We start from the raw sequence: 13,278 nt of genomic DNA, 5'->3' as shown, positions 1-13,278 counted from the left end.
TTACCTACCCGCCCCCCCCAATCTCCCAGATATCTGCTGTTGTTTTATGAAGTCACCCTGCTCTCTGCCTCAGTTTCCCCAGCAAGGCACCATAGGGCACAGCAAGGATTCTACTTTGGGTGCAGTGTAGTCTGACCTTCTGTGATGGCTCAGTTCCAAGGTCTTGGAAGACAAATCAGGTAGAGTCAAAATTACCTTTGAAAATGCCTTGAATTTCCCCTAAAAAAATCCCTTTCTCGGAGCTTTATGTATCCCCCCTAAGCTGCCCTTGTGCCAGCTGAAATGGGCGAGCTCGTGTGTGAACCCCTGGGGTGCACCTACTCTTCTCCAGGCACTCCCGGTGCCATCTTCAACGTGAGCCTCTCGGGCCACTGCCAGGTCAAGAGGTTACTTACTGAGAAGATCAAAGCAACAGTAGGGTCACGGCTGGAGGTGTGAGGATGACGTGGACACCAGGGATGCCCGTCTCTGAGGCTGGACCTGGCTTCCTAGCTCCCTCTGCCTCCAGCTTTTCTTTCTCTTCCTCTTCCCTCCACGAGGACTCTAAGGTGGCACCCGGCATTCCCACGGGCCAACCAAACCCGACAGACTTCTAGCCAGACCTCGGACCGCTAGCCACTCATTGCTAAGGATGTGTATCTAAGGTGTGGCCCCTGCCCAGGACACCTGCATTGTCCCAAGAGGGCTGGTAAATCTTAAAGAATGAACGCTAGAGGGGGCGCTCTGGGGCAGCATGAGAAGCCACAGAGCTGGGTCTGCCACTGTACCCTGGGGGGCCAGGTCAGCGCTGTCCTGGAGTAGTCTGCAGGCCTGCGCGCCCCTCGCCCTCCTCACACGGCGGTGCCGGGTCCGTGGTGTGCGAAGAGACTGAACGCGAAGAATTCTCACTGGAGAAGATGGTCACAGAGTCAACCCAACCAGCGCACAGGCTGTCTCTGCACGGACTGTTCTCTCCTGCCCGGAGGGCCATAGAAACACTTTGGGGGCACAGACCCAAACCAGAGGCCAGGCTCCTTTGCCTCTGCTGGCTAGTTACCTCCCCACCCCCTGCTTGCCAGCCCTCAGGGTGCCAGTCCAGCTTCCCCATCACAGACTGGGGCTCCCCTAAAGACTGCCGCTACCTCACGGGTGACGCCGGCAAGACCCAGTCCTGTGAATCGGGGGACTGACTGACTAAGCGCTCGCAGGGCCCTACTGAAGACCTGGCCAGCAGCAGCGCCCCTCCCACCCCTGACACGGGACGTACACACGGCACGGGCTCAGTCGATTCTGCCAGAGGCTCACCCTCTCCTAAGCACCTGAAAGCCACCAGGTCTATGAACGCTGCTGCCACATTCGGGCTGTGCAGCCTGCGAGTTGCTCGGAACCCTAGAGGTACCGTGCGCTTCCCTTCCGTGCCAAGCACAGCACCAGGGGAAGGCAGGGTTTGTGGCCTGCCCTGGTCCTCACTCTGCTTGAAGATGGGTGCCATCCTTGGCAGGTGAGCCCGACTGTGATGAGAAGAGAGGGCAGAGGCATGGCGGGGCACCTGTGACCACCGTGGGGCATGGTCCTCTGCATTCCCCCCAAGAGTAGCACAGTGGGCGCCAGGTTTCTCCCTGCACCTCCACAGGGGCCAGGACAGCTCGTGAGCCCCTCTCCCAGGGGCGAGACGCTGTGGGTTGTGGGTCTGCATCTCTCCTCTGCCGCTAGCCCATCCTGGGGCCCGGGGCTTTGGGGCCTCCAGGTGTATCTTGTCAAATAAGGACGACACCTAACGGCGGCGCACTGTGACCTCATCTGTGTCCCACGGGAGCTTGTGACCTGATGGTTTCAGACGCGCTCGGGCCAAGTGAGGGATGTCCCCGCGGGGCCTCAGCGTAAGGTGACGGTTCACACTGTCTGCTGTTGGTCAGAGGCCCTTCCCTGAATCGGGCGCACAGCTGGATGCCTGACCCCATCTTCTCAGAAGCTAACACCAGCACCATGAGACACATCCCTCATGTCTGCAAGAGGGCACTGAGGCTCAGAGAGGTGAGGTGGCTGCCCTGGCACCCACGGGCAGGATAAAATGAGCCAGGCTGGCCAGAGTCCGCCGGTAGGCAGTGTCCCCAGGCTTGGTGAACCCATAACCAACACCAGCTAACAAGGAATAATAAATCTCAGACAAGGGGTGCATGATCACTGCACTGAGAACTACAGGACACGGTAGGAGAAAGGAAAGAAGACCTCGATAAACGAGGGACACGTCGAGACCACAGTTGCAAAGACTCAACATAGTAAAGATGTTTCTTCTCCCCGTGGTCATCTAGAGAGCTGCCGTACCTATTAGAAGTTTTCTGTGGAAACTGGCACATGGATGGAGAGACAGGTGCCACACAAAGACAGCCAAGCAAGGCAGGAGAACTGGCTGGAGCCTGCTTGATCAGCTGTCCAGGGCTGGTATCAAACTATAGTGATGATGAAACATGGCCCTGGCAGAAAAGAAAAACTGAAACCTGACTCATGGAAGCGAACAGGGTCCACAAACAGAGCCGCGTGTAGACAGTGAGCTGGTTTATAACGATGCTGATACGGTAGGACAGTGGAGAAAGGATGGTCTTTTCAGTAAAGGGTGCTGAGTCAAGCTGGATATCCAAATGGGGGAAAACTGTACCGTGACCTCAGCCTCGTACTGCATGCAAAAATTGATTCCAGGCAGACTGTAGATCTCCGTGTGAAAGGTGAACTATTAAAGCTTTAGAAAAAAGCAGGATATCTTTATGACCTTGGACTAGTCAGAGTTTCTTAAATAGGACACAAATAGCACTCCCCAGAAAGGAAATGTTTGATTAACTGGATCACCTTAAAATTAAGACCTTCTGTTCATCAAAAGACACCTTAAGAGAGGAAAAGGGCGACCTGCAGAGGGAGAGGTGTTGTGTGTATATATATATATTCCAAATAATCTGACCAACGACTCATGTCCAGGGTAAAGATAGAACTCCTACAATCAAAAGAAAAGATAACCCAATAGAAAGTGGGCAGCCGACGTGGGCATTTTACAAAGGACGATATCCAACTAAACAATAATCATGTAGAAAGGGGCTCAGCTGTACTAGCCATTGGCTTACTGCAAATTAAAATCACAATTTGATGCCACCAGACACCAGTACGGCTAGAAGGGAAGTGATGGAGAATGCCCAGTGTTAGGATACAGAGCAGCCAGAATGCCCCCATGCCACTGGTGGGAGTGCAAGTGGTATATGCCTGCTTTGGGAAACTGTTAGTCAATGTTTACTAAAAGTCAGCAAGCCCATCCAGTGACCTGGCAACTCCGCACCTAGGCACATACTCACCAGAAAGCAGCCCATATGTTCATCAGAGACTAGACAGAATATTCTTAGCGATAATGATAACAGCCCTGCCTTGGAAATTGTCCAAGTGGCCATCCAAGGAGAATGGATAACCAGAGTGTAGGCCATTCACACAGCGGGGTGCCAGCCGGCAAGGAAAGAGGGAGGCACTGCTCTCTTTAGCCAGACGGCGGGGCTCCCAGGGACTCGGACGGACGGGCGCGTGCACTGTGTGAGTCTCTCGATAGAAAGTTCAAGAACGGACAAAGAGCCGAGTCCTGTTGCTAGAAGCCAGGACACTGGTTACCTGTGGGCATCAGTGACAGGAAGCGGGAGCCTAGGGGCTTCCCAGGAGGTTCTGCTGCCTCAGCTGGGGGCTGGTTACATGAGTGCCAGGGGCTGAAAATGCATAAAGCAGTACACTTGAGGTCCATGTACTTCATCCTTCAAGTCGGAAACAGTGTCCTGCGTGCAAGGACAATCCTTTCTAAACTTGACTTGAGAGATGGACAGCCCAGGCCTGCAGAGGGGCTGGGTCTGCCCACAAGCACCCTCCACCCTCGGCTCAGGGGACACACACCTCAGGCTTCCTGATCAGGCTGCCTTGGGACTCAGTCTCCCCTTCTAGGTTCAAGCAGAGCCCAAGAGGGAGCTGTGTGGTACTCCCCGACGGCGAGAAATGTCTCCACATCAAAACCCGTGCGGTCTGTGCAGTCATTTTCCCCAGCTACTTCTAGGGTGTGGACGGTCTCTCCTCCAGCGCTACCCTAACCCTAACCCTAGCCCGGTCCACGCTAGCCTTGCTGAGGACCTGCACCACGGAGACTGCTGAGCGGGGCCTGAGAGCGCCTGGGCCGGGGGTTATGGATGGCTTCTGAGGAAGTAAGGAGCCTCCCCGCTTTCCTCTGGGCCTCCCACCCAGACAGCGGGCCCACTCCCCAGAGCAGCAGCCCCGGGAGACTGGCTGCGTCCTCCTCTCATGCTCAGATGGAGGAAGCGAGGCTCCCAGAGGTTAGGGGGCCTCCGGGGGCAGCCCGCAGCTGGGCTGGTGCAGGCTGGGAGCCAGATTGAGGGCATCCGATTCCCAGTCCCGTCTCTTTCCCACTGAGCCACTCCGCCTCGCTTTTAATTTAATTAGGAGAACATTTAATCCCCCCGTGCATTTCAGAGACGGGTTTGCGCCTGGCCGGAGCTGTGAGGCTCTGACGGGGAGCCTGTGACTCATGTAGCTTCGCACAGCCCTCCCGGGTGGGCTCCCACGGGGCTTCCTTGGCACCTTGTGCAGACAGAGGTGGTCTGGAGCTCCGAAGAAGACAGGACAGTGGTCTGGAAAGACAAACTAGCCTCATCTGTTCCTGGCAAGCCCCCTCCTTTATCCCCCTGGACACTGGCCCCAGAAAGGCCTCTCCGTCCTTTCCCACCAAAGTTTGCAGGGTGAGAAACAGAGCGAGGGGCTTGGGTGTTCGCAGAGGTGCAGTGCCTGGTGCCTCCAGGGTCCATGGGTGTGGGCCGCAGTGGGCTCTGGGTGTCTCTGAAACGTCCCAAGCAAACCTAGTCCCATCAATAGAGCTAGTACCCCTGGTCCACGGAGCTGAGTGCAGGACCAAGCCTTGTGACATTTGCCCCCGTTTCCAGAAGGCATGGGGCTGGCCCTGGCCTCGCTGACAAATGCAGATTTCAGGAGACATTAGTAGTGATGTGGATGAAAGCCAGGCCACAGCGGCCTTGCTGGAGAAGAGAAACTTGAACGTTTTGGCGTGAGATTCCGCAGGGTCCAGGAGAAAGTTGAAGACATGGAAATTCTAATTAACGCACACAGGGCTGGTTTTGCTCAAGGATCTCCAGGCTGTCATGTCGCAGGAGGCCTGCAAGTATATGCTCGCTGGGTGTGTGTGAATGTGTGTGAGCGTGCTTGCTCGTGGTCACCTGGTGGGTGACCTGTAGCGCCCCAGCCTTGGCCTTGCCTTCCCTTCTGCTTTCCTTTCCTAGAAGACCCCTGGCCTGCCCTGTGCCTATCTTGGTGTACAGGGTGCTAACCGAACTCTTCCCCCTGCAGAGTGGTGGCTAGTTAAAAAGAGCTGAATCTCGCCCATCGGAGATGCCGTGATGAAAGAGATGGAGGAACCAGGGACCAACTCTCCTGGAGGGACCCTTCAGGGAAACCACAGGCTGCTGTGCTCACAGAGGGTCTGGCCACTTGAACTACCTGTCTTGGGTGTCCACATGCAACCGGTGGGGCAGATGTGGGTGCCAGGCCACTCCTGGCTGACTGCAGCCGTGGGGAGGACTCCATAGGAATGGCCGCAGTCTCCCAAGGCTGCTGAGAGAAAGGGTACCCAGGCCACGCCCACACACAGCCCTGGAGCTCAGAGCCACAGGACCTGATGCTGAGGCCAGTTCTGACCCAGCCGCCCCTGGCCCTGCATGCCAGCACCCATGCTGAGGCGCCCATAGCCCTTGCTTCATCTCCTCCTCGGGAGGTGCTGGCTGGGGGCCCCCGTCTGCCTTGGGGTGGGAGCCATAGTCCTGGAGCTCCCTCCAGGCTGGGGCTTGAGGGGGTGCCAGATAGGGAGAGGCCCAGGGGAGCCGCACATCACCTGCTCCCCAGGAGCCGAGGATCCTGGGAGACAGGTACCCAAAAAGGAGTCCCAGGCCCCGTACTAGGGCTCAGGGAGCTGGTACAGAGGGCCTCAGGGCTGGAGGAGGACGCGGCTGCCTGGCCTGTGGACGTCCTGCGCCTCCTTGAGAGGGGATGACTTGAGAGGGCCTTGGAAAGATGAGCAGGAATCTCGTGGCTGCAGAGGAGTGCCAAGGCTGTCCCGGATGGGACGCCGTGTGCAAGGCACAGGGATGCACACAGGGGTGGCCCTCCCCTCAGGGGGTAGGAGCCTAGGAACTCACCCCAGCTCCTGGGGAGCAGGGCTCCGCTACGCCCCACTCCCCCAGATGCCTTGTCTCCTGCCTCACACTTGCTCCTTGGAAGCCCTGTGGCCAGACTGGGTGGGGGGCGGGGGGGGGGTCACAAATGCAGACGAGCCGCCTGCTGGCCCTGCTGGCCCTGGAAGACTATCTTCCTGAAAGGTGTGGCTGAGACTCCGGCCCGGCCACCCAGATTTGTGTGAGGGCCCTGGAGCTGCCCAGGGGCTTGCCTGTGGGGCTGGAGTGCCCAAAGCTACCGTGTCTCCCCAGCCCACTGCACCCTGGGCCCTGCTCGCTGGCAACCCCCTCGGTTGCACCAGGCTGGCTTGCTGACCCCCAGTCCCCTGACCCCTCGCTCCACCGATGGCCAACAGGCCCCGGAAAGAGGAGCTTCGCCCAGCCCCAGGGACCTTCCCGTAATCAAGGCTGCAGTGACCTCACCTCCCTGGGGCCCAGCGGGCGGGGAGAGCTTGAGATGGAAACAAAATGTGTCTTTATTTATGCTTTTAATTTGAATCCTGGAACTGGCCCAAGATGGTAATACATTTAACATCAGTAAAATGCTGAAGAAAAATGGATCTGTTTTTCAGTAACTGCCTCCCACCCACTCTGCCCGCTGTGAGACCCCCGCGCACACCCCCCATCCCTTACACACACCAGGGCGTGCGCCCCTCTCTTCCCCGCATGGAGTCCGTGGGGCTGAGCTGCCCGCAGGAGCCGAGACGGGTCCCCGAGCGGCTGGAGCCGAGTTTAATTAGGGGCATCAATCACCAGGCAGGCCGTGCGGGAGGCAAAGGAATGTGGCCCCAGCATGGGCACCGAGGCCTGGCCATCCCCCTCCCTGCCCTGCCCTGCTGGCAGTCACAGCCCTAAGTAAGCATGGTGCCCGTCGGTGCCACCTCCTTCCCCAGCCATGGTGGGGTGGGGCCTCTACCCAGCCTGCAGCCCTGGGGGCGCCTAGGTCTGAGGCCCCCACCATCTCTTTTCACTGTGCCTACATCCCCCCTTCCCCACCTGGGCTCCCCCGAGCAGTACTCTGACTACTGAGGACGTGGGCACGCAGATCCCTTGCCGTCTCAACCTTGACTCTGTCTTGACCAGACCACGGTGCCTGGAGGTGTCCTTTCGACTGCAGCCTCGGTCTTTTCACTCCCAGCCTTCACTGCAGACCCTTCCTCCTAGCACCACGCCTAGGCTCCTTCCCACCTTCCCAGCTGGCTCACCTCCAGGGTCTGTACTGGTTCACAGGTTCTGGGGCGAGGACTCTACCGGGTGAGGACTGCCTAGGCCCAACCGGCGCTGGAGGGGACCACTCCTGCTACAACCAGCGGGCCACACCATGGGACCGCTGGACCGAGAAGGCCCACCACCGGCTCTCTAGTTGGTAATGTCCCAGGCCCACAGCAAGCAGAGAGAGCTTGGGGCCTCTGTCTTGGAGGAGGGAAGACGAGAAACGGCCAGGCTCCTCTGACGATGCAGTTACACTGGCTTGAGTTCCCTCCTGGGGCTCCCTGGGCAGGTGGGCGGCCTCTAGCCTTGGGAAACGTGGTGCACGCAGATGCCAACACACATGGACCTCGCTTCAAAAGGGGGGACTGCGAAAGGCAGCTGTCAGCTTGGCTTTGGGCCACCTCGGTCCCCAGTCTCACCACCCTCACCCTGGGCCTCTCTGCAGGGGCCTCGCAGGGCCCGGGGAGCCGGTGAAGACTGACTGCCCCGCTGGATGGGTGGTGGGTGATGGCCCTGTCCACCCGGGGGGCAACTCCTTGCATGTGCATTCTGGGGGCCAGGCCACAGCTGAGAGAACAAAGGAGAGTGAGCTCTGACAGGAAGAGAGCGGCCAGGAGGACAGGAAGGGGCAGGCTGAGCGGCACAGTGAGGCCTGGGTGCTATCCACCCACGTGAGGGTCATGTTTCCCAGCAGGCTCTTGGCCGTCCTCGCTCTGAGCAGGCACTGCCACCTGGGCTGCAGACACCAGCCACAAAACTGCAACCTTTACTGCTCTGGCGTCCGTTGTGCCCCAGATTCGGTACAGGCCTCAGCCAGAGTGGTAAGCTGGCATTCTGCCTTGGGACGCTGACCTGCACCTGCCCATCCCGTCTGGCACCCGCCACTGCTCACGCCTCCGCCCTTGTCCATTTATCAAGTGAGCCTATCAGGTCATCTCCGGGATGGGCCCAGAGGTCAGAGCCACATTCCCAGGGGTGGCCTGGAAGCTTGCTCCGGTGCCGAGTCCACGAGGATGAATAACGCTGCTTCCCAGGGACCTGGGTGGCTCCCACCGAGCCTGAGAATGTTTTCTGTGCACACCCCGCTATCGATGGGGTGCTGTCAACCTCCCTGTGAGCCTGGGGGCCTGGAAGGATGGTAGGCCATCCTGTCTGATCATGGTACCACCTTGAGACTGTCCAACCCTCCTCTCACTCTGGCTCCCCGACTCTGTCAGTCCTCTGGTTACAGAGCAGCCAGGAGGCCCTGCAGTTCGGGTCCCGATTCCTCAGTCATCTGCAAGGCAAAGGCCACACCTGGCCGGCAGCAAAGGCAGCCAGCCCGGGGCCTCACTTCCAGAGAGATGCACGTGGTTCAGGACAACCTCGAGACCCTTAGAGTCCGGAGAGCCGAGACATGCTTTAGTGACTCCGCAGAGAGAAGGAAAGAAGGCCAGCAAGTGACTCTCAGAAGGGCTGAGAGCGCTGCTCACACATCCCAGCACAGAAAGACTTCTCTAGGGGAATCCCCAGTGGGGCAGTGGCCAGAATGGGCCCGAGTGTCCCACTGACCCCGCCACAGGCTGTCACCACTGGGTGCCCTAGCCGGGAGCACTGAGTCACGTCGGAGGGGAATCACACCATGGCCGGGCCCCAGGGATTGGCCTGGCGATACCGCGACGGTGGGGGAGGACGGGCATGCGTCCCAGGCCAGCTGTGCCTCGGGGGCAGGCCAACTGGAAGGCGTGGAAAATCAGCCATTTCCTCCACCTGAAGGAGCCCCTGAGGACAGCAGCGGCAACTGGCAGACAGCAGTCGGCATCTGCCCCGTGGCTTTGGCCAGGGTTCCACCGGGGAAATGCGAAAAACAAAGTCGTCTCTTTTTTGGGGGGCAGGGGAGGGGGCTAGGGGAGAGAAAAACAATCTTCTCAGACGCTCAAAGCACGAAAACAAGTGGAAAATGACCAGTCTGGTTTTCCATAAGTCAGAACAAGAGGATCATGTTCCCAGACTCGGCGGGAAATGCCCTTGCTCTCCTCCCCGCCTGGTGCCCGGGCACTGAGGCCAGCCCCCGGTGGTCGGTGGCCCCAGGTTGCTGAGGGCAGGCAGCGAGCGGTGGGCACTGAGTGGGGAGGCCTGAGCCCTGGTCCAGCACTGAGCCCCACGCCCTTCTAGCTCATCACCCCTGGGTGAGTGGACACTCACTGCGACACATGGGTGACGGGCGCCAGCAGAGTCTCCCCTTCCAGGTCCAGGTCCTCGGCAAAGCTGTTGGTTCTCGTGAAATGGGCCATGCTCACTTCCAGCAGCGCGGGGCTCTTCTTCACTGTGGGCAAAGATGCGGGACAGCACGTTAGGCTTCCATGGAAGGCTTGATGGCGGAGGGGGCCCAGGGTTGCTCAGAGCTGAGATGCTCACCCCAAGCTGCTACCCTGGCTGTGGGGCGGACCTGTGCCCCTGGGGCCTTCCCACAGACGGGTAAGATATCTACTCGCGGGGCTGGGTGAGGAGCGCAGACGGTGTATGAAGCCTCGGCACAGAGGACTGGCGGGGGCGGGGGGGACCGATGGCCCCCACGTGCCTGAGGCCACAGTGGTCAAGGAGCAGTTGAGAGCCGATGACACCTCCTCAGAGCGAGGACTGTGCCTGGGCTGAGCTCAGGTGTCTGGGCCTCTCCCCAGGTTCACACCAGACGTTCAGGTCAAGAATAGAACATAGCTGCCAAGCACAGGCCTGCTAAGACACTGACTCATCACCACGCTGTCACTGTCACGTGGCTGGATGGCTTTCGATGCATCCGTGAAGACCCAGGGTGGTAGGGCTCCTGCTCACAGAGCGTCGCAAGCCGGGGAGGAAGGGGCAGCCACAGAGCTCCTGGCCCCTTGCGTCCGCCACCCGCACCCTGAGGGAGGCACAGGAACCACCCCGACGGCTGGTGTTGGCATTCAGACTCCTGGGCCCACCCGCAGTGAGCAGGTGCTCGTGTTCCGGGCTGACTAAGAGTAATTACCAGTCCCCTGGTTTTCAATCTGGACCTTTTTTATTTTTCCATTTAAAGATTTTGTTGTAAAATAACGAATTACTTGTAAAAAGGGACACAGCTCAAAGACTCATGAAGGCCTTCCTTCCCCGAGGTCATCAGCGTTAACCACCAACTAGATTCCCAGCTCATCCCTCTGCTCACGAGAGCAGCTGACACCCGGTGGGACTTGCATTTATACACACGTGAGGGCTCTGTTCCTGTCACTGCAATGTGCCCATCTCATTTTTCTACAGGTATTTAGACATGGATCTAAGTCTTATTTTAGTAATTGCATAACAGTCCGTAGCTTAGATCTACCACAATTAACTCAACCATTCCATGTGTGACGGACATTTGGTTCCATTAGCTTTAAGCCACTGCTTTAAGACGATGATGCACCCATCCATCTTTACGAAAACCTGACATATTGAGGCAGGTGAGAGGGTGCTTCCTTGGTAAGTTTAGTAGGTGTGGCTGGATTGTTTTCCCAAGAAGTCGTATCAGTTAGGCTCCAGCAGTAGTGTGTGCGCATGCCACCTTCTCCACATCCATGTCCGCACAGGCCTTTGGCAGCCTTTGCTGGGCCCGTCACGTGTAGACGAAGACGGGCATGGTGCCTTTCCTTCTATGCTGGATGCCCGTTGTGGCTCGGAGGCTATTTGGTTTTCCTCTTGTGGGATTATCTGTTCTTATCCTTTGCTCACTTCTGTCCGTCAATTTGTAGGAATTTTTTTTCTATGCTAGAGATAATTAACCCGTTGCATATGAGGCACAAGTATCTTCCCCAGTCTATCTTTGGTGTTTTTACCTTAATTATGGTTGTTTTGTCACAGAACATCTTCTATGATTTTGAAGCGATACCTATCTTTTGCTTTTTGAAAGAGAAAGGATTCCCCACCCCAAAGTAGTACAACCATCTCCTAAATATAAACGTATGAGTGTGTGTAAATTTTAATACTTTTAGCACTTACACCTCACATTGTAGGAGATCATCAACAATCAGAAAATGAAAATGTAAAGGTATTGTATGCAGTCTTACTGAAAAAACTAAAATGAAACACAAACTATAAATTCTCTTCAAGAAGACACGGGAGAGAGTCTCTGGATTTGATACCAAAAGCTCAGTCTGTGAGCAGAAAAAAATGGAAAAACTGGACTTTATCAAAATTAAAAGCATTTGCTCTGTAAAAGACACTGCGAAGGGAATGAAAAGACAAGTCATAGACTTGGAGAAAATGTTTACATGTCACTTGTCTGGTCAAGGACTTTGATCCAGAATATGTAAGGAACTGTGGCCCAGTTTTAAAAATGGATTACTAATAAGCTCATGAAAAGATGCTCAGTTCAACCAATACCAGTAGTTGTTAGGGAAATGCAAATTAAATCCACAGTGAGCTACCACTATACCCATGTTAGAATGACTAAAACTTTTAAATGGCTTCGATTTTGGATATTTGGCAAAGAATAAGGTTAGAGCCTTACTTTTCACTTTACATTAAGAAAAGAAAAAAGAAGGCGAAGCCTGACAATACCATGTGCTCATGAAGATGCAGAGCAACTAGAACTTTTACGTGTTGCTGGTGGGAATGCAAAATGGTGCAGCCATGTTGCAAGAGGGTTTGGTGGTTTCTCATAAAGTTCAACATACATTTATCTTGTGACGCATTGGTCCCTGTCCCAGTTATTTACCCAAGTGAACTGAAGATTTACATTCAGAAAAACCTGTACGTAAGTGTGTATCGCAATCTTGCTCACAGCTGCCCCAACCAGGAAACAACTAAGATGCGCTTCAGTAGGTGAATGGATAAACTGTGGTACATCCATACAATGGAATTCCATCCAGCCATCAAAGACATGAACTAACGGTTCACGCGTGCAACAACACAGATGAGTCGCAAATGCATTTTGCTAAGCAGTGAAAAAAGCCAGATGCAAAAGGCTACATATTATATGATTCCATTTATAGGACATTCTGGAAAAGGCAAAACTACAGGGACATAAAACAGATCAATGGCTGCTAGTGTTTAGAGGAGGGAGAGTACTTGACTTCAAAAGCGTTGCACAATGGAATTTTTCGGGCTATGGAACTTCTCTGTATGATGTTGTGGTGGTAGGTACATGACTCCAGGCATTTGTCAAAACCCATAGAACTGTACATCTCCAAGAGTAAATTTTACTATGTGCAACCCCCCGCTCCCCACCAAATAAGCCTGTTGGAGGATCCAGGATGGAAAGCATACTGTCACGAGTGAATTCCGTATTACGAATACGTAATATAGCACTAAAAGGAGAGGGGAAGAAGGAGCTGGCCTGTGAAGTCTTGGGAAACAATCTTCTGATTGGATATGTTTAAAGTAAAAAAAAAAAAACAAAACTGTCATAAACACAGTATTCTAGTTGGTAAGTTTGTTTCTCATAGGGGTACTACAGGTACACTTGAGTTAAATAAGTAAATAATTATAGATAATGGGAGTCAGGATTCTCAATGTCAGAAAAAAAGTAACAAACAGAGTTAGGGGGTGGTGAACGAACCCTGTGGTCAGAAATATCAGTATGAACTTACATTTAGTTTAAAATAGACACAAATAAATACAGATGTACGTGTACACTTGGGTTATTCACATACATACATTTCCTAGCTCTGTCCGCTGAGAGGCCCTAGAAGCAGTGACCAACTGTGGAGCAATGAGCACCTAGTGCCCAGATCCTGGTTTCTAAATCCCATTCTCCAGTAAAAGGAACCAGGGCTCTCTGATAGAATGGTGATTCTAGGGCTAGGGCAGTGGAAATATAAGATAAGCCTGAAGTATTGTC

General features: G+C 55.3%; 1 protein-coding gene across 3 annotated transcripts in view; it reads right to left on the bottom strand.

Annotated features, from left to right (window-relative positions):
- KCNQ1 (potassium voltage-gated channel subfamily Q member 1) overlaps nucleotides 1-13,278 on the bottom strand; it is a 349,770-nt gene that overhangs the window by 176,269 nt on the left and 160,223 nt on the right. For all 3 annotated transcript variants that reach the window (XM_022591072.2, XM_022591073.3, XM_022591080.3), the window contains exon 11: nucleotides 9,648-9,768. In XM_022591072.2, the coding sequence (XP_022446780.1) occupies nucleotides 9,648-9,768 (121 nt within the window). The remainder of the gene's footprint in view (nucleotides 1-9,647; nucleotides 9,769-13,278) is intronic.

The sequence above is a fragment of the Delphinapterus leucas genome, chromosome 7 (assembly GCF_059928025.1).
Source record: "Delphinapterus leucas isolate spDelLeu-1000000601 "Yukka" chromosome 7, BTC_Dleu_Yukka2, whole genome shotgun sequence".
Taxonomy (NCBI): Eukaryota; Metazoa; Chordata; class Mammalia; order Artiodactyla; family Monodontidae; genus Delphinapterus; species Delphinapterus leucas.
Note: the sequence above shows the minus strand (reverse complement) of the source record. Positions and strands in the feature narration are given on the sequence as shown.